The 24,364-nt window shown below is 44.3% G+C and overlaps 1 protein-coding gene across 12 annotated transcripts in view; it reads left to right on the top strand.

The window, feature by feature from the left end:
• Positions 1-23,408, top strand: part of WDR59 (WD repeat domain 59) — a 101,763-nt gene extending 78,355 nt beyond the window's left edge. For 11 of the 12 annotated variants that reach the window (XM_055299483.2, XM_063612426.1, XM_063612418.1 and 8 more), the window contains 8 exons: positions 2,551-2,684; positions 3,791-3,872; positions 6,543-6,655; positions 8,039-8,189; positions 8,599-8,671; positions 10,278-10,404; positions 10,880-11,022; positions 22,551-23,408. In XM_055299483.2, the coding sequence (XP_055155458.1) occupies positions 2,551-2,684; positions 3,791-3,872; positions 6,543-6,655; positions 8,039-8,189; positions 8,599-8,671; positions 10,278-10,404; positions 10,880-11,022; positions 22,551-22,786 (1,059 nt within the window). In that variant the 3' untranslated portion in view covers positions 22,787-23,408. Of the gene's footprint in view, positions 1-2,550; positions 2,685-3,790; positions 3,873-6,542; positions 6,656-8,038; positions 8,190-8,598; positions 8,672-10,277; positions 10,405-10,505; positions 10,770-10,879; positions 11,023-22,550 lie in introns of those variants that run through there. The other variant, XM_063612425.1, reaches the window with a different exon arrangement.
• Positions 23,409-24,364: the final 956 nt, after the last annotated feature.

Below are 24,364 nucleotides of genomic sequence, written 5' to 3'. Positions count from 1 at the left end.
GCCACTGTACTCGGCCCATGGTTATTTTCAGTGTGTTCTGTAAGCTAGTAGACCTCATCCTTCATTGAGGCCTTCAAATCAGCTGTGTAGTTAAACTGAACGATAGTGAATTGCTCAGTTGTTTAAGTGCTTCTCATTCTCTTTTTGGAATAAAGAACCAGAGTGACTGCCTGGATCGGTGTTTTAGAAGCCTTCCACCCTATCCAGAAGACCAAATTAGACGGATCATATTCCATTCTAGGTGGAATCTTTCTGGCATAGATTTTTTTTTTTTTTTAAATCCAGTGCCCTGAGTCTCACTTGAGATGACCAGTTATGTGGGGCCTGTGGGTGTGTTGTTTCCTGGGCTTTTTAAAGTCCTGGAAACCTGAATGAAAATCACTGTGAATGAGCTTGTGTACCTTGTAACTTCCCTGTTCTCTCGTTAAGCCCCTTGTGCTGTTCACTGTTACTGCAGGGTAGACATAGGCTAAATGACCCTCCCTAAAACAGGCCCTGCCATAGTATTTAGTGCACATGTGACTACGTCTGTCTTAGGTCAGTAACACTGCCTGGCTCCAGCCCATTCTGAGAGGTTATTTGCTCTTTAACATATCCTCCCCTTACTTACACCCATGTCAGGATGATTGTGTCCAAAAGGACAGCACTTTTATGTGCATGCACGTAATTTTTTAGAAAACCAGGGCAAGTAGGAATGGAAGGGCTACCCCATAATAATTGATAAAGCTTCCCCTTGTATTGCAGAATAATGACTTGGGTATGGATAAATGGTAGTCACTGAACTGCTTCTTAAGATCAAATGGGGCCGGGCACGGTGGCTCACGCCTGTAATCTTAGCATTTTGGGAGGCCAAGGTGGGTGAATCACTTGAGGTCAGGAGTTCAAGACCAACCTGGCCAATATGGTGAAACCCTGTCTCTACTAAAAATACAAAAATTAGCTGAGCATGGTGGTGCATGCCTGTAATCCCAGCTACTTGGGAGGCTGAGGCAGGAGAATCACTTGAACTCCGGAGGCGGAGGTTGCAGTGAGCTGAGATCGCGCCACTGCACTCCAACCTCAGAAACAGAGCGAGACTCTGTCTCAAAAGAAAAAAACAAAAAAAGATCAAACAGGTTAAAGTTCCAAATTGATAGTGTAACATGCATTTACAAATGATGATAAACAGTTCACAGATACTTCAGCTAAACTTCTTCATTTACCTGCCCTGAACTAACTCCACATGTCCTGAATTTAGTAGGTTCCAAGACACATGATAACCCTATAGGAAGTTACATGCATTGGACAACTTTGGGGATTAAACGGGATATCAGTGGTCAGAAACCCCTGACTTTAGACCAAGACTAATTTATGGAAAAATGATTGTATAAAAATCACTTACAGAAAATGAATTTATTTGTGAGTAATCTAAATAATGATCCGATTTAAATTCCTGAGAGCTTATATACCTTCATAATAATTCCGTGTTTCTAGAGTACACTTTTCCATTTAATTTGCACCCCTACCTCTTCATTGTACGCTCATTAATCTTGTGAGATTGGAACAACAGAGGTCATGATTGGCCATAAGTTGTCAGTGAGCAAACAAAGAGTGATATGCCTTAGACTAAATTAATAACAAATAAAAACTTGCCCAGGGTCCTGCTGAGCCAGTACATGTAGTAGTAAGATCTGGAAATCTTGGTTTTCTGATTCCAAATTGGAGGCCTTTTTACTAGTTCCTTTTGCCTTTTTTTTGTTAATAACTATGTCGCTCCTTCCTTAGTTGAATCACTTTGGTGACCCCCTTTTTAACTTCTGGCAATAAAATGGAATCCTGCTCCTTGGCTTGTCATTTTAAAGATTCCAGATGGGGCTGTGCTCTGATAATTCAAGTTTTCCAGGACATCTCTCATTTCACACATACAGGCTCCTCACACATGTAGCCACCCATAGGTAAGCCTGGGGAAATGGGATACTTGCCCACAATCTTCCATGTCCATTACCCAAGCCCCTCAAATCAGGTATTTTTGACATTGAGAATGATCACTTTTAGAAATAATTCAAGTCTGCCAGAAAAAGGGGGTAATTATCCTTAAGCTGCAAAGTTGCTCTGTCTTCCTACTATAGATTAAGGTTTGCAGAGCCCACACTGGTATGTCTGAAATAAATTTTCAACAAACGCTGTTCAAACTGCCTAAGGAAAAAAATTTTGATGAGTTTCAGGCAGGAATTTTGAACGTAGGACTCCCACATTTTTGTGGCCTTTACTAACTTTTACTTGCTGTTTTCAAATTCATTAATTAATGTATTAATCCTAGCTTCCTGATATGTGTTTTTGAGCACCTGCAGAATGTGTCTAGCCTGGCAGTAGGTGCTTATTCTCCTGTTAGGGTTTTTGGATCAAGAGCTCATCCTTTTATTTCCTACAGATGCTGATTCCCATAATTGTGGGCATGATGTAATTTTTAAAAAGTGCAAATTGCCAATGACCCCAATATGATGAGCTCTGCAATTGTTGGTTTCCACTTGTCAAAGTCCCCATTAGTTACATCCTGTCATCTACCCCTAGAAATCAAGACGATGGAAAAGCAAGCGTGAGGGATCGGACTCTGGCAATCGACAGATCAAGGCTGCTGGGAAAGTCATCATCCAGGATGTTGCTTGCCTCCTGCCTGTTCACAAATCACTGGGAGAACTGTACATGTAAGTACAAAATTTCAAGTCTGCTGCACGCATCATTTAGCCAGGATTAGCAAACCTTTTTTTTTGAGTGTGGGAATCCTTTCTTCAAAAGCAGTTTTAGGAGAAGCCCAATGTATTAGCTTTCTGTTGCTGTGGACAAATTCCCACAAACTTAGCAGCTTCCAACAACATTCATTTCTTATCTTCCAGTTTTTGTGAGTCGCAAGTCTGGACACAGCTTTTCTGTGTCCTTGCTTAGGGTCTCAGCAGGCTGAAATGGTGTTGGCCAGGCGGTGGTCTCATCCGATGCACAGACTCCTCTTCCAAGCTTGTTCAGGTTGTCAGCAGAATTCAGACCCTTGCAGCTGTAGAACTCATCTGTAAATTTCGTCTTGAGACCAGCAGGAATGGCTCACACGTGCTTTACCTTCCCTCTGAGGCCTCACCTGATGAGGTCAGCCCCACCCAGGATAGTCTCTCTGTAGGTGACTTCAAAGTCAATTGCTTAACAACATAATCACAGAAGTGATATCCCATCAATATTCACTGGTGTCACCCACATTCAAAGGGGGTGGAGTATTGTACAAGGCATGCTACTTTACAAAGCAGAAGAGCTATTATACAAAGCAGAGCTGCTTTTGTTTGGACGGAAGTGAGAGGTGAATAATTGGCATGCAGAGGCCGCCTGTAGTTCCCCTGCTTCTTCCTAAACTCAAACTCATAACAGAAAGTGTTTCCTTTGTAGTCTATACACAGCACACTACTCTTTCTGTTAGGAACCATAGTCAATGTCGCATATATTTCAATTCAGTTTTATTCAACCCTCAAGGCTTGGGAACTCCATAGAAAAGCTGGCTGGTAAATTGGTATTTGAGTATGGCCTCCCCTCCTGACTTTAAAGAGGCAATTTCAAGTTCCCCAGGCTGGAACCCACAGATGTATTAGAATCAGCTCTAGTTAAGCTTTTCCTCTGAGTCAGATAGAAAGGGGGCCCAAGGCCAACAAGGAATAAAACATTTTGAGTGGCAACCAAAGAGGCAGGTTCTCATCTGTTTGTTAAACTGGGAGTTGTTGATTTGGGAAATTACACTAGAAATAAATTTTTAATTCTTTTAAAAAAATTTCAGATTGAATGTGAATGATATTCAGGAAACATGTCAGAAGAATGCCGCCTCTGCCTTGCTTGTTGGAAGAAAGGATCTTGTCCAGGTATTGTCCATCCCTTTTGGTGGAGATTTGGATTTTTCTTCAGGAGCAAATTGTTTTTACTTTGTCATTGGCATTTAATGACATTTTCAAAGTGTGTGTCTTAATTGGGAATTCATTTTCCATTTTCTTTGCCAGTCTGTAGGGTTAGAGTGGCTTTCCAAATGCTGGAAATTTTTTCTTCCTGGTGCTTAGTTGGGAAGGTCCTAAAGCATTGATGAATTTTTTTTTATTATACATCTCTCTTCTGTTCCAGTATCACAGTGATTGCTGTGTAGCTAAACTTGCATGTCTATTTCTTTGTCATTTGCACCTTCTTTCTAAAAAGCTTCATTTTATGAAATATTTACCAAAGTGTTCCTTTAGATAGAGATGTTCAGTTTTAAAATATGATTTAACATGACAGATACTTAATTTTTCTTCATCTTTGCAGCAACATATCAGTGTATTATAATAAACTATCTCTGTATTTTTTTAAATGGCTTTACTGAGATATAGCCCATCTACCATGCACTTTGCCCATTTAAAATACACCATTCAGTGGTTTGGTTTTGTTTTTGTTTTTTGTGATGGAGTCTCACTCTGTCGCTCAGGCTAGAGTGCAGTGGCACGATCTCGGCTCACTGCAACCTCCACCTCCCGGGTTCAAGCGATTCTCCTGCCTCAGCCTCCCGAGTAGCTGAGATTATAGATGCATGCCACCAAGCCCGGCTAATTTTTGTACTTTTTAGTAGAGATGGAGTTTCACCATGTTGGCCAGGCTAGTCTTGAACTCCTGGCCTCAAGTGATCCTTCTGCCTTGGCCTCCCAAAGTGTTGGGATTACAGGTGTGAGGCACCATACCCAGCCTTTTTGTTCTTTATGCTCATGTTGAAGATATGTTTACTGTTTTGCAAAGAGTTACAGAAGTAAATGCAAGAGTCACTATTTCTGTTGAAGGCACTCAGGAAATGTGTATTATCAGTGAGGAAATAACATGCCTAAATTGTCAGCCAGGGTAGTAAACATCTTATCTCATCCCAGAAAGTCATTAACTTCCTCTAGTTCTGATTCACTAGGTTACTGATTATAGAGATGAATGTGAACTTCAAGTTTCTCTTTTTCAGCAATACCCTCTGTATATTTTTCAAGTATGTTGGTGCCACATGGTTTAATTGATTTTGCATGCCTAATGCTTCTTGACCTGTTTCTCAGTATCTTTGTTTGCTTATTCTTTCTCCTTAGATTGTAAACTCCTTGATTCAAAGTCCATATCTTCTTTCTTTTGAGCATCTCAGAGTCTAGTATAATGTTTTCCAGTTAATGGGCATACAATGATGTGCTGCTACTAAGAAAGGTTTTCCAGAAAATAGTATGTGATTTTTTTTTTTTTTTTTTTTGAGATGGGAGTCTCCCTCTGTCGGCCAGGCTAGAGTGCAGTGGCGTGATCTCGGCTCACTGCAACCTCTGCCTCCCAGGTTCAAGCGATTCTTCTGCCTCAGCCTCCCAAGTAGCTGCAACTACAGGTGTGTGCCACCACGCCCAGCTACTTTTTGTATTTTTAGTAGAGACGGGGTTTCACCATATTGGCCAGGCTGGTCTCGAACTCCTGACCTGGTGATTTGCCCACCTCAGCCTCCCAAAGTGCTGGGATTACAGGCGTGAGCCACGGGGCCCACCGTATTTGATTTTTAAAGGTATTGAGGGGGTGCGGGCTTTGCTTATGACGTGATGGGTTTAGCCTGTGCCTTGGACTTAATAGACACTTAGAGGCTATGGGTTTCTGCTCGATGGCTCCAGGCCCCATGGGATTTCAAGTCGGGAGGTATTCCTCGGATTTGATGTCAACAAAGAGAAAGCCAAATCCGTTTTGTCTTGGCCTATTGTTATTATTCTTACTTTTTAGCTTCAGAGAGGATACTGAAACTTTTATAATGAAGGCAACAAAGTCTTTGGTTATTTAGGTGAGGAAGGACAGATCTTAAATGTGTTACAGACTGCCTTTTTTTCCTCCCTGCCAACCCAACTTACTGATGAAACAGCATTTTAAAAAGTCATGTGAGGCCGGGCGCGGTGGCTCACACCTGTAATCCCAGCACTTTTTGGGGCTGAGGCAGGTGTGTCACTTGAGTCTAGGAGTTCCAGACCAGCCTGGCCAACATGGCAAAACCCCGTCTCTACTGAAAATATAAAAATTAGCCAGGTGTGGTGGTACATGCCTATGCTAGATACTCGGGAGGCTGAGGCAGGAGGATGGCTTGAACCCAGGAGGCAGAGGTGGCAGTGAGCTGTGATTGTGCCACGGCACTCCAGCCTGGGCGACAGAGGAAGACTCTGTCTCAAAAAAGTAAAGTAAAATAAAAAGTCATATGAGTTAGTGGTTAAGTAGATGACCCATTGAAATTATTACACTGTGTCATTTCTCTGAAGTTTGCTTAATGAAAAGTTTTTAAGCCTAGTGTTTCTCCAACTTTAGAGTGCACATAACTCCCCTAAAGAGTTGGTTAAAATGTGAACGGTGATTCAGTAGATCTAAGTGGGGCCTAAACTTATGCATTTCAATAAGGTTCCAGCTTTTGCAGCCCCCAGAGTAGCAAGGCATCAGGTTTTATATGGAAGACAGGTGGGATTGCTTCATGGTTTCGGTTCTCGTCCTTGCCAGTTTGAGTTTGTATTTCTCTTTGATCTGTCCAGGTTTGGTCGCTGGCTACGGTAGCTACAGATCTTTGCCTTGGTCCGAAATCTGACCCAGATTTGGAAACACCCTGGGCTCGACATCCATTTGGGCGGCAGCTGCTGGAGTCCCTGTAGGTTTTGAGAGCTAAAAGTGAGAAAAATGAGTGATGTCCATTTTTGGTCTGTAAACACTTGAAATGTCACCACCGAAGAGAAAGTTGCAGAGGCCCGAGGAATGAAAGGAAGGAGTAGGATCTTTCCTTTCAGTGCTGAAATAATTTCTGTGCAGAACAAACTTCTTATAGCAGGCAGAATTATACAATACTTGTCATTTATAAAAAGGATTTGAGACCCCTGAGACTCATGTATCCTCTAGAGATTCATGCTTTAGTCCATAAATCACATCAGTCTGAACACAGGAGTTTGAGCTCGTGAGATGGTAAGTTTCTTCTTGAAAGCTCTAGGGTCTCACCCTTGAGAATGGATTAGAGAACTGCATGTTGGTGTTCATGTTTGCCAAAGACCACGACGCTTTCACCCTGTTAGGCAATTCGAGAAAACATTGCCTTTGTGTTCAGTTTATTGCACTGACATATGGAAAACTGGGATATACTCTACAAAATAATTTAACACCAAGTGAAACCACTTGAATCTCCATAACTTGGAAGCTCAGTGCCTGGGGAGAGAAACGCTCCTGCCTTCAAGTTGAGGTTTGTTTTATTTATGCGTTAAGGCCACCCCTGGGACACGTGTTCATGCTTCCGTTTCCTTGTCACTAATACAGGGATGATAAGGCTTGCTCTGCCTACTTCGTGTAAGACTCACATAAGATAGTGAGTGTGAAAACACAAATATTAGACATTGAGTGATAGGAAGACAGTAATATTATTCATTCTTAAAGTCAAAGCCCCTGTGATTCCTTACTCACATTCTAGCATAATCTTCCTGAAAGGACAAAGGGGATATGAGTGAAGGATAGAAACACTCCTTGTTGTTCTTACCTAATAGCTCATCTTCATACCTGCACCTCCAGAGTCGATTGCCTGCTAGCATACTGTGGCGGTCCAGTGTCCTCTGAGCTCCTTCATGTAGCTTTAGGTTATATAAATAACATGTGTGGGAATCCCCCAAAAGCAGTGTGATTCTTCCTTGGAGCTGGGAAGACAGACAGAGCATGTATTGGCTCGCTCAGATGTCAGGTTAGTCCACTTAGTTCTTGGAGAAGCCACATTCATGTTTAAACCCGTGCCTGAAAGTTAGCCAGAGGCTTTGAGATGCGTTCTCTAGATCATTTGTAATACATCGATGCCTTATATTCCAAAACAAGTTTAGGCAATCTCAAAGTAGGTCAAACCGCTGGATCTGTAGAAAGCCCCATTTCCTGATGGGTTTTTGAGGCAGAATCAAGAATCCTTCCGTCCCACCCCTGTGGCAGTAACACGCCATGACTGTGACCGCTTTCCTCCTCAATCCTTCCTCCTGACTTGTTTTCTTTCCTCTCATCTTTTCCTCAGGTTGGCTCACTATTGTCGGCTGCGGGATGTTCAGACACTGGCGATGCTCTGTAGCGTGTTTGAAGCCCAGTCTCGGCCTCAGGGGATACCAAACCCCTTTGGGCCTTTTCCCAACCGTTCTTCTAATCTTGTGGTGTCCCATAGTCGATATGTAAGTTTGTCCTTTTCTGGTTTTGTCTCTTTTTTTTTTTTTTTTTTGAGACAGAGTTTTATTTTGTTGCCCAGGCTGGAGTGCAGTGGCACGATCTCAGCTCACTGCAACCTCCGCCTCCTGGGTTCAAGCAGTTCTCGTGCCTCAGCCTCCTGAATAGCTGGGATTACAGGCATGCACCACCACTCCTGGTATATTTTTGTATTTTTAGTAGAGATGAGGTTTCACCATGTTGGCCAGGCTGGTCTTAAACCCCTGACCTCAGGTGTTCCACCTTCGTTGGCCTCCCAAAGTGCTAGGATTACAGGCATGAGCCACCGTGCTTGGCCTGCTGTTTTCTTAATGGGAACTGTCACGGGGAACGGTATTCTCATGCTAGTCCTGTTGGTTCTTCTCTTCCCATCTGTAGCCTAGCTTTACCTCTTCTGGTTCCTGCTCCAGTATGTCAGACCCAGGGCTCAACACTGGCGGCTGGAACATAGGTTTGTATGGAAATGACTTAGCCCACGCTGGATTTTTAGTTCTCCGATAGCTGTGCATATGTAACCTTTAGTTGATGCTTAGTCTCCATATTTTTTCTTGTTTCTTATTTAAATCTCTTTACATTTACTGCAATAGGGATACTCTTGCTGGAGGCCTGACTTTGCAGGTTGAACAGGCCACGTTCTGGGGGTCTTTGTGCCTTGCTGTGTTGCTTTTCATCTCGTAACCTTGAGAAACTGACAATGGGACTTCCCACTGTTCACCCCCCAAAACCTAACCCTTATCCTTTCTCCTTCACATGCCCTTTCCGTGTTCATCTGCCACCTACCGCTTCCCATGAATGCTTTCAGTGTAGACAAATACAGCTGGGCCTGACTGCAGCTGATCATAAAGCTGTTTGCTGAGTAGGTGTATTTGTGTTTCCTGGATTTTTTTTAAAAAAGCAATTTTTTTTTTTTTTTTTTTTGAGATGGAGTCTCGCACTATCGCCCAGGCTGGAGTGCAGTGGCGCTATCTCGGCCCACTGCAAGCTCTGCCTCCCGGGTTCACGCTGTTCTTCTGCCTCAGCCTCCCGAGTAGCTGGGACTACAGGCGCCCGCCACTGCACCCGGCTAATTTTTTGTATTTTTTAGTAGAGACGGGGTTTCACGTGTTAGCCAGGATGGTCGCGATCTCCTGACCTTGTGATCCGCCCGTCTCGGCCTGCCAAAGTGCTGGGATTACAGGCGTGAGCCACCGCGCCTGGCCTAAAAAAGCAATTTTTTAAGATCTTAATTTTCGTGATATCAAAAGTAGCTCATGCCCAGTGAAGAAAAGCAAACAAAAAGTATTAGAGAAGAAAATTGTAATCATTGATCTCCCATCTAGGAATAGCGTCCGTTAACGTTCTAGAACATTTTCATCCATTCTTTGTGTACAGGAGTGTGGTCATTCTATATATGTGACTTTGTGTTCTATTTTTAATTATATCAAGAGCAAATACTGTTCAAAAAGTCCTCGTAAACAGTTACTACGTAATGTTCTACTATATCTCTGTGCCATCATTTGCTTTATTTATTTTTTATTTTTTTAGTTTTCTGAGATGGAGTCTTGCTTTGTTGCCAGGCTGGAGTGCAATGGCGTGATCTCGGCTCACTGCACCCTCCGCCTCCCAGGTTCGAGCGATTCTTCTGCCTCAGCCTCCCAAGTAGCTGGGATTACAGGCACGCGCCAGTACGCCCAGCTAATTTTTGTATTTTTTTTAGTAAAGACGTAATTTCACCGTGTTGGTCAGGCTGGTCTGAAATCTCTGACCTCAGGTGATCTGCCTGCCTGGGCGTCCTCCAAAAGTGCTGGGATTCCAGGCATGAGCCACCACACCCAGCCCATCATTTACTTTAGCATCATGTGTGTATACTTAGTGATCAAGTTCTCTTAGTAATAAATACCTGGGCAAAAAGGCAAGGGTAGGAAAGAGTTCTGTTTAGTTAGATTTCTCAGAGTATTCAGCCTTGCTTACTTTTCTTCTGGGAAATCCATTGGCCACATGCTGTCTTATGAGACTCTTCAGATATTTTCCATGCCTTCTCTGATTGCCATCTTCCCTTCCCATTTGATTTTCTTCAGCGGGAAGAGAGGCAGAGCACTTGTCCTCCCCTTGGGGAGAATCCTCACCAGAAGAGCTCCGCTTTGGGAGTCTGACCTACAGTGATCCCCGTGAGCGAGAACGCGACCAGCATGATAAAAATAAAAGGTAACCACCCTCCCAGGTGAGAGCTGCAATGCCAGGACTCCAGTTTCTCCACAATCACAACTCTTACTTTTTTTTTTTTTTTTTTTTTTTTTTTGACACAGAGTCTTACTCTGCTGCCAGGTTGGAGTGCAGTGGCAGGATCTCGGCTCTCTGCAACCTCTGCTTCCCAGGCTTAAGTGATTCTCCTGCCTCAGCCTCCTGAGTAGCTGGGATCACAGGCACACACCACGATGACCGGCTAATTTTTTGTATTTTTAGTAGAGACAGGGTTTCACCATGTTGGCCAGGCTGGTCTCAAACTCCTGACCTCAAGTGATCCGCCCACCTCGGCCTCCCAAAGTGCTGGGAGTGACAGGTATGAGCCACTGTGCCTAGCCAGGACTGTTGCTTTAAGAAGGGTATATTAAGTGCTATTTAGGATCAAGCTTGTTTTTTCTTAAAGGAACTGACAGGTAATCTTTTTAACTTTATCCAGGCTCCTGGACCCTGCCAATACCCAGCAATTTGATGACTTTAAGAAATGCTATGGGGAAATCCTCTACCGTTGGGGTCTGAGAGAGAAGCGAGCTGAAGTGTTGAAGTTTGTCTCCTGTCCTCCTGACCCTCACAAAGGGATCGGTGAGTATGAATTTCTCTCTCTTCCTATCACTGTCTGAAAGATCCTGTAATTTAATATGTCCACGGCATCAGACTTGGAATGAAGTTTCAGCTTCTCATTTCTAAGCAGAAATTTCTGAGGCATTTTGAGTCTATTCCAAGCTTCTGAAAAGCCCTTGCATTTCACAACAGGATGAAAGCTTTTTTTCTGTTTTGTTTTTGTTTTTTTTTTTGAGATGGAGTCTCGCTCTTGTTGCCCAGCCTGGAGTGCAGTGGCATGATCTCGGCTCACTGCAACCTCCGCCTCCCGCGTTCAAACTTCTCCTCCCTCAGCCTCCCGAGTAGCTGGGACTACAGGCACCTGCCACCACGCCTGGCTAATTTTTGTACTTTTAGTAGACGGGGTTTCACCACGTTGGCCAGCCTGGTCTTGAACTCCTGACCTCAGCTGATCTGCCTGCCTTGGCCTCCCAAAATGCTGGGATTACAGATGTGAGCCATGGCGCCTGGCCCAGGATGAAATTTCTATTGCAACAGAAGTAGTTTATATACAGTACTCCAGCATGGATGAGAGGGATGGATATTTGTTCATTTATTCCACTGTGTGTCCAGCTCCTCTTAGGCACAGTGCCCGCACATTCCTTCCCCCTATGGAGCTTACAGCTGAGTCGGGGGAAAATTAAATAATTTCAAATTGTGATAAATATTTGCAAGCAAACAAAAACGATGTGGGGGCAGGGAGAACAGAGAGGGAGAATCTTAGAAGAGGAATTGAGGTGTTTTGGGAAGGCCTCCAAGGAGCTGAGGTCCGAAGGTTTAAAGGAACCATGGAGCCATTGGTGCAGAGTGGTGAAAAAAGCATCCCGCACTGAGGGACAGGCCCCGGGGAAATGACTGTCGTGAACAAGCGAAGGAAGGTGGCGTGGTGTGGCTGGAGTACAGTGGGGAGATGAGTGGTATCAAATTAGAGTGTAGAGAACTTAGGGTTGTATCAGGCAGGGGCTTGTAAGTTGCGGTAAAGAATTTGGGTTCGGCTGGACATGGTGATTTACGCCTGTAATCCCAGCACTTTGGGAGGCCAAGTCAGGCAGATCACTTGAGGCCAGGGGTTTGAGACCAGCCTGGCCAACATGGTGAAACCCCGTCTCTACTAAAAATACGAAATTAGCCAGGTGTGGTGGCGCACACCTATAATCCCAGCTACTCAGGAGGCTGAGGCAGGAGAATCGCTTGAACCCAAGAGGCAGAGGTTGCAGTGAGCCGAGATCACGCCACTGCACTCCAGCCTGGGTGACAGGGCGAGACTGTGTCTCAAAAAACAAAAAGAATTTCAATTGTATCCAAGTCCAATGGTAAGCTTCCAAGGGCATAAGAAGTAAGCAATGTGCCTTGGGTTGTGTTTTAAGAGGGTCACTGTGGCCTTCCTATGAGGAAAGGATGGGAGGAGCACAGATCAGAAGCAGGAAGCCCATTCAGAGACATTGTAGCAGTCAGAGGCCGACAGCCCCGTCTGAGGGTGGCGTCGCTAGAGTTGGAGAGAGATGATGAATGGGTTAAAATATATTTTAGAACTATACTCAGTGTGACTTGCTTATAACTTGGATGTGGGATCAGGAAGAAAGATGAAACTTGGACGATTCCTAGATTTCCAGCATGAGCAACTGGGTCAATGGCAGTACCAGCTTCCCAGATGGAAGCGACTGGAAGAACACTGTGGGCTTAGCGTGGGATAGTCAGTGATGTGTGTGAGATATCGGACTGGAGAAGTTGCATAGGCAGTTGAATGTGAGTTGGGCTCTCAGAGAAGAGATTGGGGCTAGAACTGGGAATTTGGGGATCCCCAGCATGTGGATGGCATTCCAGCTGTGGGAATGGGTGTGTTGACCTTGGAGCTGGGGCTGGGAAGGAAGAGTGCAGGGAGAGGCCGTCCGCACTGGGCCTTGAGAGAAACCAATACCTGGAGCTTGGGTCGTAGAGGAAGAGCAAGGCAGAGAGAGTTAGAATGAGACCCTAGTGAGTGTTGGGGAAAAGCAAGACTGAGCAGTGTTTTACAGAATGAAATGGAAGGCTGCCAAATGTAGTCGACTAAACATACACTGATTTCCTCTTCAGGACCCCACCAAAATATCTGTACAGAGCACTTCTGAAAAGCCTAACTGTACAAGAAGTAATGTTGGCAATGAAATTTGGAATCTGGGAAGTAGATAGCTTAGTGGCAGCTGATTTTGCAGGGCCTGATAAAGCCGAACCCTGAACTGTTATCAGAAGCACAAAACACACTGCAGAACCCTCACGTGGCTCAGGGACCTCTGGATGTGGCTTGACAGTGAGATTAAAAACAGGGGTGTGGCCAGGTGCGGTGACTCACGCCTGTAATCTCAGCACTTTGGGAGGCTGAGGTGGACGGATCACGAGGTCAGGAGATCGAGACCATCCTGGCCGACATGGTGAAACCCCATCTCTACTAAAAATACAAAAATTAGCCGGGCATAGTGGCGTGTGCTTGTAGTCCTAACTACTCAGGAGGCTGACGCAGGAGGACTGCTTGAGCTCAGGAGGCGGAGGTTGCAGTGAGCCGAGATTGTGCCACTGCACTCCAGCCTCGGCGACAGAGTGAGACTCTGTCTCAAAAAAAAAAAAAAAAGCAAAAAACAAAAAAACAAAAGAAACAGTTAAATGAATGGAAAGGATTTCATCTAGGGAGCGATGGAGTGGGCAGTGGCAGGGAATGCTGGGTTTTGTAATAAGATGCATAGAATGATTTGACTCTTTCAGGTTGTGTAGGTATAGTTTCTTTTCCTTTCTTTTTCTTTTTCTTTTTTTTTTTTTGAAACAGAGTGTTGCTCTGTCGCCCAGGCTGGACTGCAGTCATGTGATCTCGGCTCACTGCAACCTCTGCCTCCCAAGTTCAAGTGATTCTCATGCCTCAACCTCTCCAAGTGGCTGAGACTACAGGCGCCTGCCACCACACCACTTGTATTTTTAGTAGAGATACTAAAATACAATACAATTAATAGGAATTTTTAGTAGAGATACTAAAATACAATACAAATACCACTTGTATTTTTAGTAGAGACAGGGTTTCGCCATGTTGGCCAGGCTGGTCTCGAACTACTGGCCTCAAGCGATGCGCCCGCCTTGGCCTCCCAGAGTGCTGGGATTACAGGTGTGAGACACCATACCTGGTAATTGCTATTTGAAGAAACAAACTAGAATAATATGTAGGTTTAGGTAGTGAATTTCAAGGATTATTTTAATAGGGACTATGTTGGTATATGTACTTGAAGAAATGTAAAGGCACAAAATGCTATTTGGGCAACATATTTTTTCAGAGCATCTAAATGTATGAAAGTATCTCAGGAAAAAATTAATGATGGCCTGGGGCAATTTGTCTTTTAAAAATTAGTTTTCAGGAAAACACATGAATCATGGAGATACAGAGCTGATGTATCCACCCATCAGTCAGCTAAACCCTTATTGACATCTGCTATTATAAAGTGTCATGCTGGATTCTGTGGGATGTACAAAGAAATACAAAGTGTGGTTTGGTGGGTCAAGATGTCTGTAGTGCAGTCAGAGAGAATGAAATATAAACTCAGGAAGACTTAATGATGGTTAAAGATGAATAATGTATCCTAATTCCAATAAAACTAATGTCACATGATTTATAAAGCAGGGCAGGATTTTGAAAGATGAACTCACAGACAAAAGCAGTAAAAGAAGTATTTTCTTTTCTTTTTTTTTTTTTTTTTGAGACGGAGTCTTGCTCTGTCACCCAGGCTGGAGTGCAATGGAACAATCTCAGGTCACTGCAACCTCCACCTCCTTGGTTCAAGCAATTCTCCTGTCTCAGCCTCCTGAGTAGCTGGGATTACAGGCATGTGCCACCACGCCCAGCTAATTTTTGTGTTTTTAGTAGAGACAGGGTTTCACCTTGTTGGCCAGGCTGGTCTCGAACTCCTGACCTCGTGATCCACCCACCTGGCCCTCCCAAAGTGGTGGGATTACAGGCATGATCCCCGGCACCCGGCCAAGAAGTGTTTTCATTTGCAAAGTTTTATAAGGTAGTCCTGACTTTGGAGGAATTGGGCTGCTTCAATACAGGACACAGCAGGTATTGAAAGAAAAGTATAGGCTGAGTGCAGCTGTGCACACCTGTAATCTCAACACTTTGGGAGACTGAAGCAGGCAGATTGCTGGAGTCTAGGAATTTGAGACAAGCCTGGGCAACATGGCGAAACTATGTCTCTAAAAAAAAAATTAAAATTAAAAAAAAAAAGAAAAATACCCCAAGGCTGCCAAGGCCACAGGTCTTCCCTTTGCACTGAAAAGGCATCAGTTTCCTCTGTGCTAATCTTGTCTGCAAGGGTCATCCCATATCCACAGACTTCAGCATAGCAACTTTGAGGGACAAAGTTAGTTTCATTGGGATTCAGTATTTACAGACAGGGCTCATGGTTTCATTCATTTTGTGGGGATACTGCTAGATAGAGTATTCCCTTAAAGAAAGTCTCAGGATATAAGACGATTTGTTTGTTTTTGTTTCTGATTGTGGTATGTGATGCTCTTGGTTTTAATGGTGGCAGAGCAAAGCGATTGCTTTCCCAGCCTCTGCATGGGGAGAATTCCCTCCCCAGAGGTACAGATCTGCTCAACTAAATTTCATTCAGCAGTTTACTGGTTCAGTATATAAATTAAAGTCTTATTTATTTGGCCAGTTTTATTTACTTTTGTGTAATAGGTGATGTTGATTAATACACAAAACTTTTTGTTGTTTGGTTAACAAACTGGAGCCATATGACCCTGCACCTTTGGAGTTTGCTTCCTCCTGGAAGTTTTGAAAAGCCTTGGAACCATACTTTGATTGTTCTATGTGCTGGGAGTATTTTTATGGTCTTTATTAGTTTGTCTGTTAGGACCCAAGAATGATTCATTTCATCTCTATCAAGTTTCACCTGCAAAACCTATCCTGTTGTCCTGTGCCTCTTACCTGTGATCCTCAGGGTAGTCAGTGTTTCTGGCCTGTCAGGAAATGACATCTGTACTTTGTGCAAGGCTGGCAGTCCCTAAGCCAAAGAAGTTTCCTGGGAGGACTTGTGGGCTTCATGTCCACATATGAAACTATTTCCTCCCCTTCATAATGGCTTATCATACCTAATTTATTGTTTTAATTAGTTAATTAATTTATTTTTTGAGACGGAGTCTCACTCTGTTCCCCAGGCTGGAGTGCAGTGGCGCCATCTCGGCTCACTGCAAGCTCCGCCTCACGGGTTCACGCCATTCTCCTGTCTCAGCCTCCCGAGTAACTGGGACTACAGGTTCCCGCCACCACGCCTGGCTACTTTTTTGTATTTTTAGTAGAGACGGGGTTTCACTGTGTTAGCCAGGATGGTCTCAATCTCCTGACCTCGTGGTCTGCCTGCCTCGGCCTCTCAAATTGCTGGGATTACAGGCGTGAGCCACTGTGCCCGGCCGTATCATTACCTAATTTAAATGAGATTTGAATCTAAATGTGACATTTCGGGCATGACCTTGGCTGTAAATCTGATCTATCCATGTATATCATGATACGGAGGAGGGCAGCTTCTTTTATTTATTTATTTATTTTACATTTTTATAAAATAGATACAGAGTCTCACTTTGTTGTCCATTGTGGTCTCAAATTCTTGGCTTCAAGTGATCCTTCCACCTCTGCCTCCCAAAGTGCTGGGATTAGAAGCATAAGCTGCCACACCCAGCCCCAGCAGACTCTCACTGAACCTGTATAGATATTTTGTCATGAAAAGAAAAGGCCTTTGTGTGGTCCTTACCCATTGTTCTGAGCACTTTTGCAGATGAGGTTAATCAACATATGATATTTCCTATGGAGTTACTGTTCTAAGGTTTTCCTGGTGATTTGGTATCTTATAGTCTATATTAAGATCTTTTTTGGATTTTTTTTCCTCCTGAAGGTAATTAGAACAAGATACCATTTCCAGAGTTTTTCATTTCAATGTATATAACATGTTAAACTGAGGGTAGAGATGGAGCAAGAAAGAAGAAAGAATGTTTTCTCCTTTCTAGTAGAAAATAGATCCTTAGCCAGAATTAAATTTTTCCATCAGTTGTATTCAGTCCCTGCTAAGTAATTCTTGTTCTAATTATCTTGGATTCTCTACCCATCTACTGTCACTGAAGTCATCTGCTTCTGAACCAAAAAGTCCTAGAAATCCTGATCCATTCCAGTCTGACAAGTGTCTCCTGGTGGTGATGGTGTCAGCTTATTTGTTTGGCTTGTTTGTTTTTTGAGACAGGGTCTCACTCTGTCACCCAGACTGCATTGCAGAGGCATGATCACAGCTCACTGCAGCCTCGACCTGCTGGGCTCAACAATCCTCCCACCACAGTCTCCTAAGTAGCTGGGACCACAGGCATACACCATCATGGCCGGCTAATTTTTAAAAAAATGTTTTTGTAGAGATGGAGTCTCGCCACGTTGCCCAGCCTGGTCTCAAACTCCTGGGCTCAAGCGATACCCCCACCTCGGCCTCGCAAAGTGCAGGGATTACAGGCATGAGAAACTGCTCCTGGCCGGTGTCAGCTTATTTGGAAAGCTGGTATTCAGGAATCTCTTCAGTAATATCAGTAGTGAAGAGTACCTTTAATAGTGCCTAAAAAGGCTTTATTTTGGCATGTCTTCTCTAAGTTTCTATTTCTGACCTATAGTTTATAGCAAGTGACTTTAGGCAAGTGTGAGGCAAAAGCAGAAACCGGCAATTGGCAATAAAGCGAAATGGCTCTGGCTAGTTTATGATAACAATATCGTATGGAGCAGAAACAACACGTAATCATTTCCTAAGGGATTCAGTTAGTGATTCCTCAACACTAAAATATTTTGGACACTGAGGACGTTGACAAATCTCCAGGCTCTTTTAATTCATCCTGTAAAATGTTTGTAAGGTTATTGCCAAACGAAAGGAGTACTATATTTTCATTTTACTTTTGTTTTCTTCTTTTGTGGGGTGGGGGGTTTGGGGAACAAGGTCTCTCTCTGTCACCCGGGCTGGAGTGCAGTGGTGCGGTCTTGGCTCACTGTAACCTCCGCCTCCAGGTTCAAGCAGTTCTCCTACCTCAGCCTTCCAGGTAATACAGGTGTGCGCCGTCACGCCCAGCTAATTTTTGTGTTTTTAGTAGAGATGGATTTGCCATGTTGGCCAGGCTGGTCTCGAACTCCTGGCCTCAGGTGATCCACCCACCTTGGCCTCCCAAAGTGCTGAGATTACAGGCGAGAGCCACGGCACTCGGCCAAGTACTGTATTTTTATTTTAAAAATAAAACAAGTTTAAAAAATAAATTTGTTGAGCCGGGCGCGGTGGCTCATGCCTGTAATCCCAGCACTTTGGGAGGCCAAGGCGGGTGGATCACGAGGTCAGGAGATTGAGACCATCCTGGCTAACCCGGTGAAACCGCGTTTCTACTAAAAATACAAAAAATTAGCTGAGCGTGGTGGCGGGCGCCTGTAGTCCCAGCTACTCGGGAGGCTGAGGCAGGAGAATGGCGTGAACCCGGAAGGCGGAGCTTGCAGTGAGCCGAGATCGCGACACTGCACTCCAGCCTGGGAGACAGAGTGAGACTCTGTCTCAAAAATAAATAAATAAATAAATAAATAAAATAAAATAAAATAAAATAAAAATAAATAAATTTGTTAAAAGATATGCCAGTCTTTGTAATAGATATGAGTCTCCTTCTATTGATCTTGAAAGAAGTTGCTGAAAAATTCCCATTAATAATCTTGTACTTGAATACAGTTCCCCAGGGAGGTTGAACTTCCCTATTTGATTTCTCATATTGTGGGTTTAATAAATACAAGAGCTCTTAACAACAATGCTAAACTGATTAAAAGTATAGAGAATACCAGACATTCCCAATCATGTCTGGCTTCCCTCCTTCCTACAGTGAGGGAACAAATCTGTAGTGTTGGCCACTTGTCATTTGGGGAGTTCTACAGGTAGCTGACGTGTATGGAAGACAGTGAGAGCTTTATTCTTCCAAATTTGGGAAAAGGCAGTTTGAGAAAGAGTTGTCAGAGGTGATTCGATAAAAGCATAAGTTATTATATGCCTAAAGACAAGACATTGTAACATACTTGGTTCAGAATGATAGTATTTAAAATAAACACAGCAGGCGGGGCGCGGTGGCTCACGCCTGTAATCCCAGCACTTTGGGAAGCTGAGGCAGGTGGATCACCTGAGGTCAGGAGTTTGAGACCAGCCTGGCCAACATGGTGAAACCCCCTCTCTACTAAAAATACAAAAATTAGCCAGGCATGTTGGCAGGCGCCTGTAATCCCAGCCACTCAGGAGGCTGAGGCAGGGGAATCGCTTGAATCCAGGAGGTTGCAGTGAGCTGAGATCGTACCATTGCACTCCAGCCTGGGTGACAAGAGTGAGACTTTGTCTCAAAAATAAATAAATAAAAATAAATAAATAAACACAGCAGTAAATAATTAAGAACCCTAGAGTTTTCAGAAGTAGACTTTTGTTTAATGTGATTCAAAAGCATGACAAAAAGCACCAAAAATTAACCAGCTGTCGAGTGAGATAATTTTGGTGCTGTAAGGAGCCTCTCTTATCCAGGCATAGACTCACATTTGACATTTTCTTCGTCACTAAACAGTTTTCTTTGGAATTATTGTTTTTTTCCTCTGAAAGTGTATATTGTTTAATTTTGTTTAAAAATGTTAAGATACCTTTGTGTGTTTGTGTGTGTGTGTGTTTTGAGATATACACAAAACCAGCAAATTTAAATCTTTTAACTTTAAAATATACTAACTTTTATCAGCACATTCAGTCAGACAATACCCTCACCACATTGATTGATCGTTTTAATAAAACTGGAACTAACAGAACACATCAGTTATCTTGAATACAGATTCATATCTCATACTTGCAAGTGATATCTGCTTTGCAATTTGTATCTAGTGTAGCCCCAGCCTCCCAGAGTCATTCTTCTTCCCTCAGAGACCCAGAGAAAACCTGGAACCGTTAGCGACCAGCACTATTAGTGGATTGTCAGGGAAATTCCAAAGGCAGCCAGGTGTGAGACACCTTGCCAACTCTGTTTTTGGGAACACATTCCACGTCCCTTTGTATGCCCTAAAGTGGTGAGAGGAAGCATGCACCAGCAAGGCCCACGGGCGTCTGCCCATCCTTCTCAAGTGGTTCATCTGCTGAGCCATTCCATTGTGTATATACAGGGCAGAGGCAAGGGAGAGCGTCCTGGGGTTTTTGTATTTTCTGTCTTTGTGAATTTAGATCTCCTTAGAAATTGTTGTCCAGATCCCCCCAAAGATCATTCACTAAGTAATGAAATGAAATATTAGTTCAGAGTCTTAAAGTTAATAAGGATCTCGAAAACTATATTTAATCTGATTTGCTGTAGAGAAACACAATTATTAATGATACTATGAGATGACATTTTAATAATTTTACCCAGATAGATATGGAGAATAATTAAGTTTACAGTTGATCTCAAGTACCAAGGAACAAACCCTTTTAAACATTAGAATTCAATTTACCTGAACACACAATATTTACATTCTCATAATGTTAAATGTTGGCCAATAAAACCAGTAACGAAAATTTGAGAGTTTTCAACTAATTAGGCTTTTCATGAGAACATAACCGAAGTTTGTACATAATATAAAAAATTATGCTTAGAGAGAGAAGACATAGCTATTTTTAAACCAAAATTATCAAACTAGTCTGATTTGTCTCAGGATTTGCCTTAATTGGGACTATCATAAAATATGCCCTTAGGTACCACATATCAGAGGAGTTTTTATTGGCGTATTTTTCTGACCACCAGTTGTCATTCAACAGAGCAGCCAGTTCTGTTGGAAGAAAGGACCCTCCCTCTGTTGTAAGAGGGAAGGAGAGGTGGGAGATTGGAAGAAGCCTGGTGTAATGACAAAGGGAAGTGAGAGAAGAGGCCAGCAGGTGCAGGAGCCGGGAGAAAAGGCATGAGGGAGGAGTTTGCAGAACGTGGCGGAGGCCCAAAGTCACCATCTTGGGGACAGAAGGGAAACACAGGCTCCGCGCAGGGCTAGGTGTTCTGTCTGTCGGTGATCACCTGTGTGAAATGAGATGCATTTCTTGAACATGGGCCTTTCTCCAGGATTGCTCAGCCTCTTGTGGGCAGGCATGGAGTGGGCAGGTGATATGGTTCATCCAGGGTAGAGGTTTTGCCAGGTGGTGCAGGAGATGGGCAAAGGAATTGAAGGCATTTGCAAAATAAGTGATTATAAAGTGAGTCCATGTAATTCAGGTTGGCCAAAGGGCAAATTGCAGCTAGAAAGGGGCAGGTGGACCGAAGGATTAGTGGTGGTGGGTTAGGGATGAGGGCAAAGACCAGAATGGCCAGGTGGGCACTGGGTTAGTGGTGTAGGTTTGGGAGACCTCCAGGATCATCTAAGAACTGGGGTAGGGAGAAAATTGAGAGCCAAGAACAAGTCTTCAGTGAATGGGGGTGTGTCTCCAGAATGTCCTCAGATGACACAGAGAAAAGGGGGAAAGGCTAGTGAAGCTGGATGACATTGGCCTCCAGCAGAAAAGTCATGGTCTGGAGGCAGCAATGGGACCCAGTCCCCACCCACTGCCCCTGCAGTCAGAGGACTTAAGCAAGAAATGGCCTTTCGTCCAAAGGCCAGCAGAGGCAGGACGGTCAGGTGATGAGGGGACTATTGCCAGCAGAGTAGATAGAACAGGTTTCACTCAGGGGAGCCCAGTGGAACCAGTCCTCGCCCGGCGGTGGAGCAGCATCCTGGTGTCCTGACTTGGGCCAGTGGCAAGTGGGCAGTAGCAGGCATTGGTAAAGCCAGTCTGCCCTCTGCTGAAGCGTTACTGCCAAGTCATTCAGTTCTTTCAACTGATACCTGTTCAACACCTGCTGCGTGCCAGGCCCTGCCAGCTGTCGGAGTGGAAAGAGGCATCAGATGCAGCTGCGCCCTGCTGTGGGCACTGGATTTCCACGTGGAGCCCCTGAGAAAATACACTACTCAGCCGGGTGCAGTGGCTCAGAAGAAGGAGTTCTAGTGTAAAAAAAAAAAAAAAAAAAAAAAAAAACAGGCTGGGCACAGTGGCTCATGCCTATAATCCCAGCACTTTGGGAGGCCAAGGCAGGTGGATCACCTGAGGTCAGGAGTTCGAGACCAGCCTGGCCAACATGGCGAAACCCCGTCTCTACTAAAAATACAAACTTAGCTGGGCGTGGTGGCAGGTGCCTGTAATTCCAGCTACTCGGGAGGCTGAGGCAGGACACTTGAACCCGGGCTGTGAAGGTTGCAGTGAGCCAAGATTGCACCATTGCACTCGAGCCTGGGTGACAAGAGTGAAACTCTGTCTCAAAAAGAAAAAAAAAAATTAAAGAAACAGAAAATGAAAACCACTGGTGTAAGAGAATCTGCTAGAGTCTTAAGAGGAAGATGTCCTTCTTCCTGGCAAGCCCCAGTTTCCTTTTTCAGAACTGAACTCATGCTGCCTCTTGTTTTGCCCGTCCCTGCCCATTTCCAGAGTTCGGCGTGTACTGCAGTCACTGCCGGAGTGAGGTCCGTGGCACCCAGTGTGCCATCTGCAAAGGCTTCACGTTTCAGTGTGCCATCTGCCATGTGGCTGTGCGGGGATCATCCAATTTCTGCCTGACCTGTGGGCACGGTGGCCACACCAGCCACATGATGGAGTGGTTTCGGACCCAGGAGGTGTGTCCCACTGGGTGTGGGTGCCACTGCCTGCTTGAAAGCACTTTCTGAACCTACAGACCATGGGTGTTGTCTGAATTCCAGAGGACCCATAAATGCCGCTGACAAGCTGTCTGTCAGGGGAGAGGCTCCAGAACCTGGATTCGTCCCCAGTGAGACGGGAGGATGGTCCCCCGAGGACTGTGCAGCGTCAGCTCTTGGTGGGCCTCTGCCTTCTCTTCTGTTTGGCTGCCTGGTGTGGATGTCACTGTGGGAAGATGAGGGCAGAAGTGCAGAGCTGCGCTTTGTATGTTGTCTATGTCGGCTGAGCTACCAAGGTGGAAGTTTTCATGGAGAAAAGCACCTGGCTCCAGGGCCAGTGTTACTCTGTAAGGTGTCAGCCTTAAACCACCGAGCAGCGTTCTCTTGATGCCAATGCAGAGAGCAGAGTCAGATGGAAAAGACAGTCTCCTGAGCCCGAGGACAGTGGGTAGGAATTTAATCAACAAATGGCATCGTGGCTTTAGAAGCTGGTACATTTACTGAGCTGATGGACGGTGGCCTTCTAAAATATGACACTTAAATTGTAAATATGCACTGTACTTAAGGATTCTTAAGATGTATTTTTTTGTTATTTCTCCTCCAGCTGCTGTCCCTTGGCTAATAAAATTCTAGTAATTATTTGAAAAAAAAAGAGAGAGAGAAAGTTAACATTTTGGTGAATCATTTTTTACCCTACTTCTAATTGAAGGTAGCTATTTTGAATAGGACCAAAGTCAGTGCTCTGATTTTTAAAGGAAATGCTGATTTACTTTTGTCATCTGACAAGAGAAAATAGAATTTGACATTTTAGGTTCTTCGCAGCCCCAAGAGTCTTATTTCTTCTAGCAAAAGGAGGACAAGATTGCCGTGCAGCATGGATAGAAAAGTCTCCCTTGGCTGGGCACCGTGGCTCACGCCTGTAATCCCAACACTTTAGAAGGCAAAAGTGAGAGGATCACTTGAGCTCAGGAGTTCGAGACCAGCCTGGGCAACATAAGGAGATCCCATCTCTGCAAAAAAATTTAAAAAATAGGCCGGGCACAGTGGCTCATGCCTGTAATCCCAGCACTTTGGGAGGCCGAGGCGGGAGGATTACCTGAGGCCAGGAGTTCGAGACTAGCCTGGCCAACATGGTGAAACTCCATCTCTACTAAAAATACAAAAATTTGCCGGGCATGGTGGCGGGTGCCTGTAATCCCAGGTACTGGGGAGGCTGAGACAGGAGAATTGCTTGAACTTGGGAAACAGAGGTTGCAGTGAGCCGAGATTATGCCATTGCACTCCAGCCTGGATGACAAGAGTGAGATTCTGTCTCAAAAAAAGAAAAAAAATTAAAAAAATAGCCGGGTGTGGTGCCACATGCCTGTGGTCCCAGCTACTTGGGGGGCCGAGGTGGGAGGATCACTTGAGTCCAGGAGGTCAAGGCTGCAGTGAGCCTTGATTGCACCACTTCAATCCAGCCTGGGCAACAGAGTGAGACCCTATCAATAAACCAAAGTCTTCCTTGCCTCTGTTCAGATGGGCTGGGTTCCAGTGAGTGCCCTCACTTTTCCTTTAGGCTCCCTCAAACTGCCTGTGTTTGCCTGTGTTCTGAGTAGTTATAACACC

This window comes from Symphalangus syndactylus, chromosome 11 (genome assembly GCF_028878055.3).
Source record: "Symphalangus syndactylus isolate Jambi chromosome 11, NHGRI_mSymSyn1-v2.1_pri, whole genome shotgun sequence".
Taxonomy (NCBI): Eukaryota; Metazoa; Chordata; class Mammalia; order Primates; family Hylobatidae; genus Symphalangus; species Symphalangus syndactylus.
Note: the sequence above shows the minus strand (reverse complement) of the source record. Positions and strands in the feature narration are given on the sequence as shown.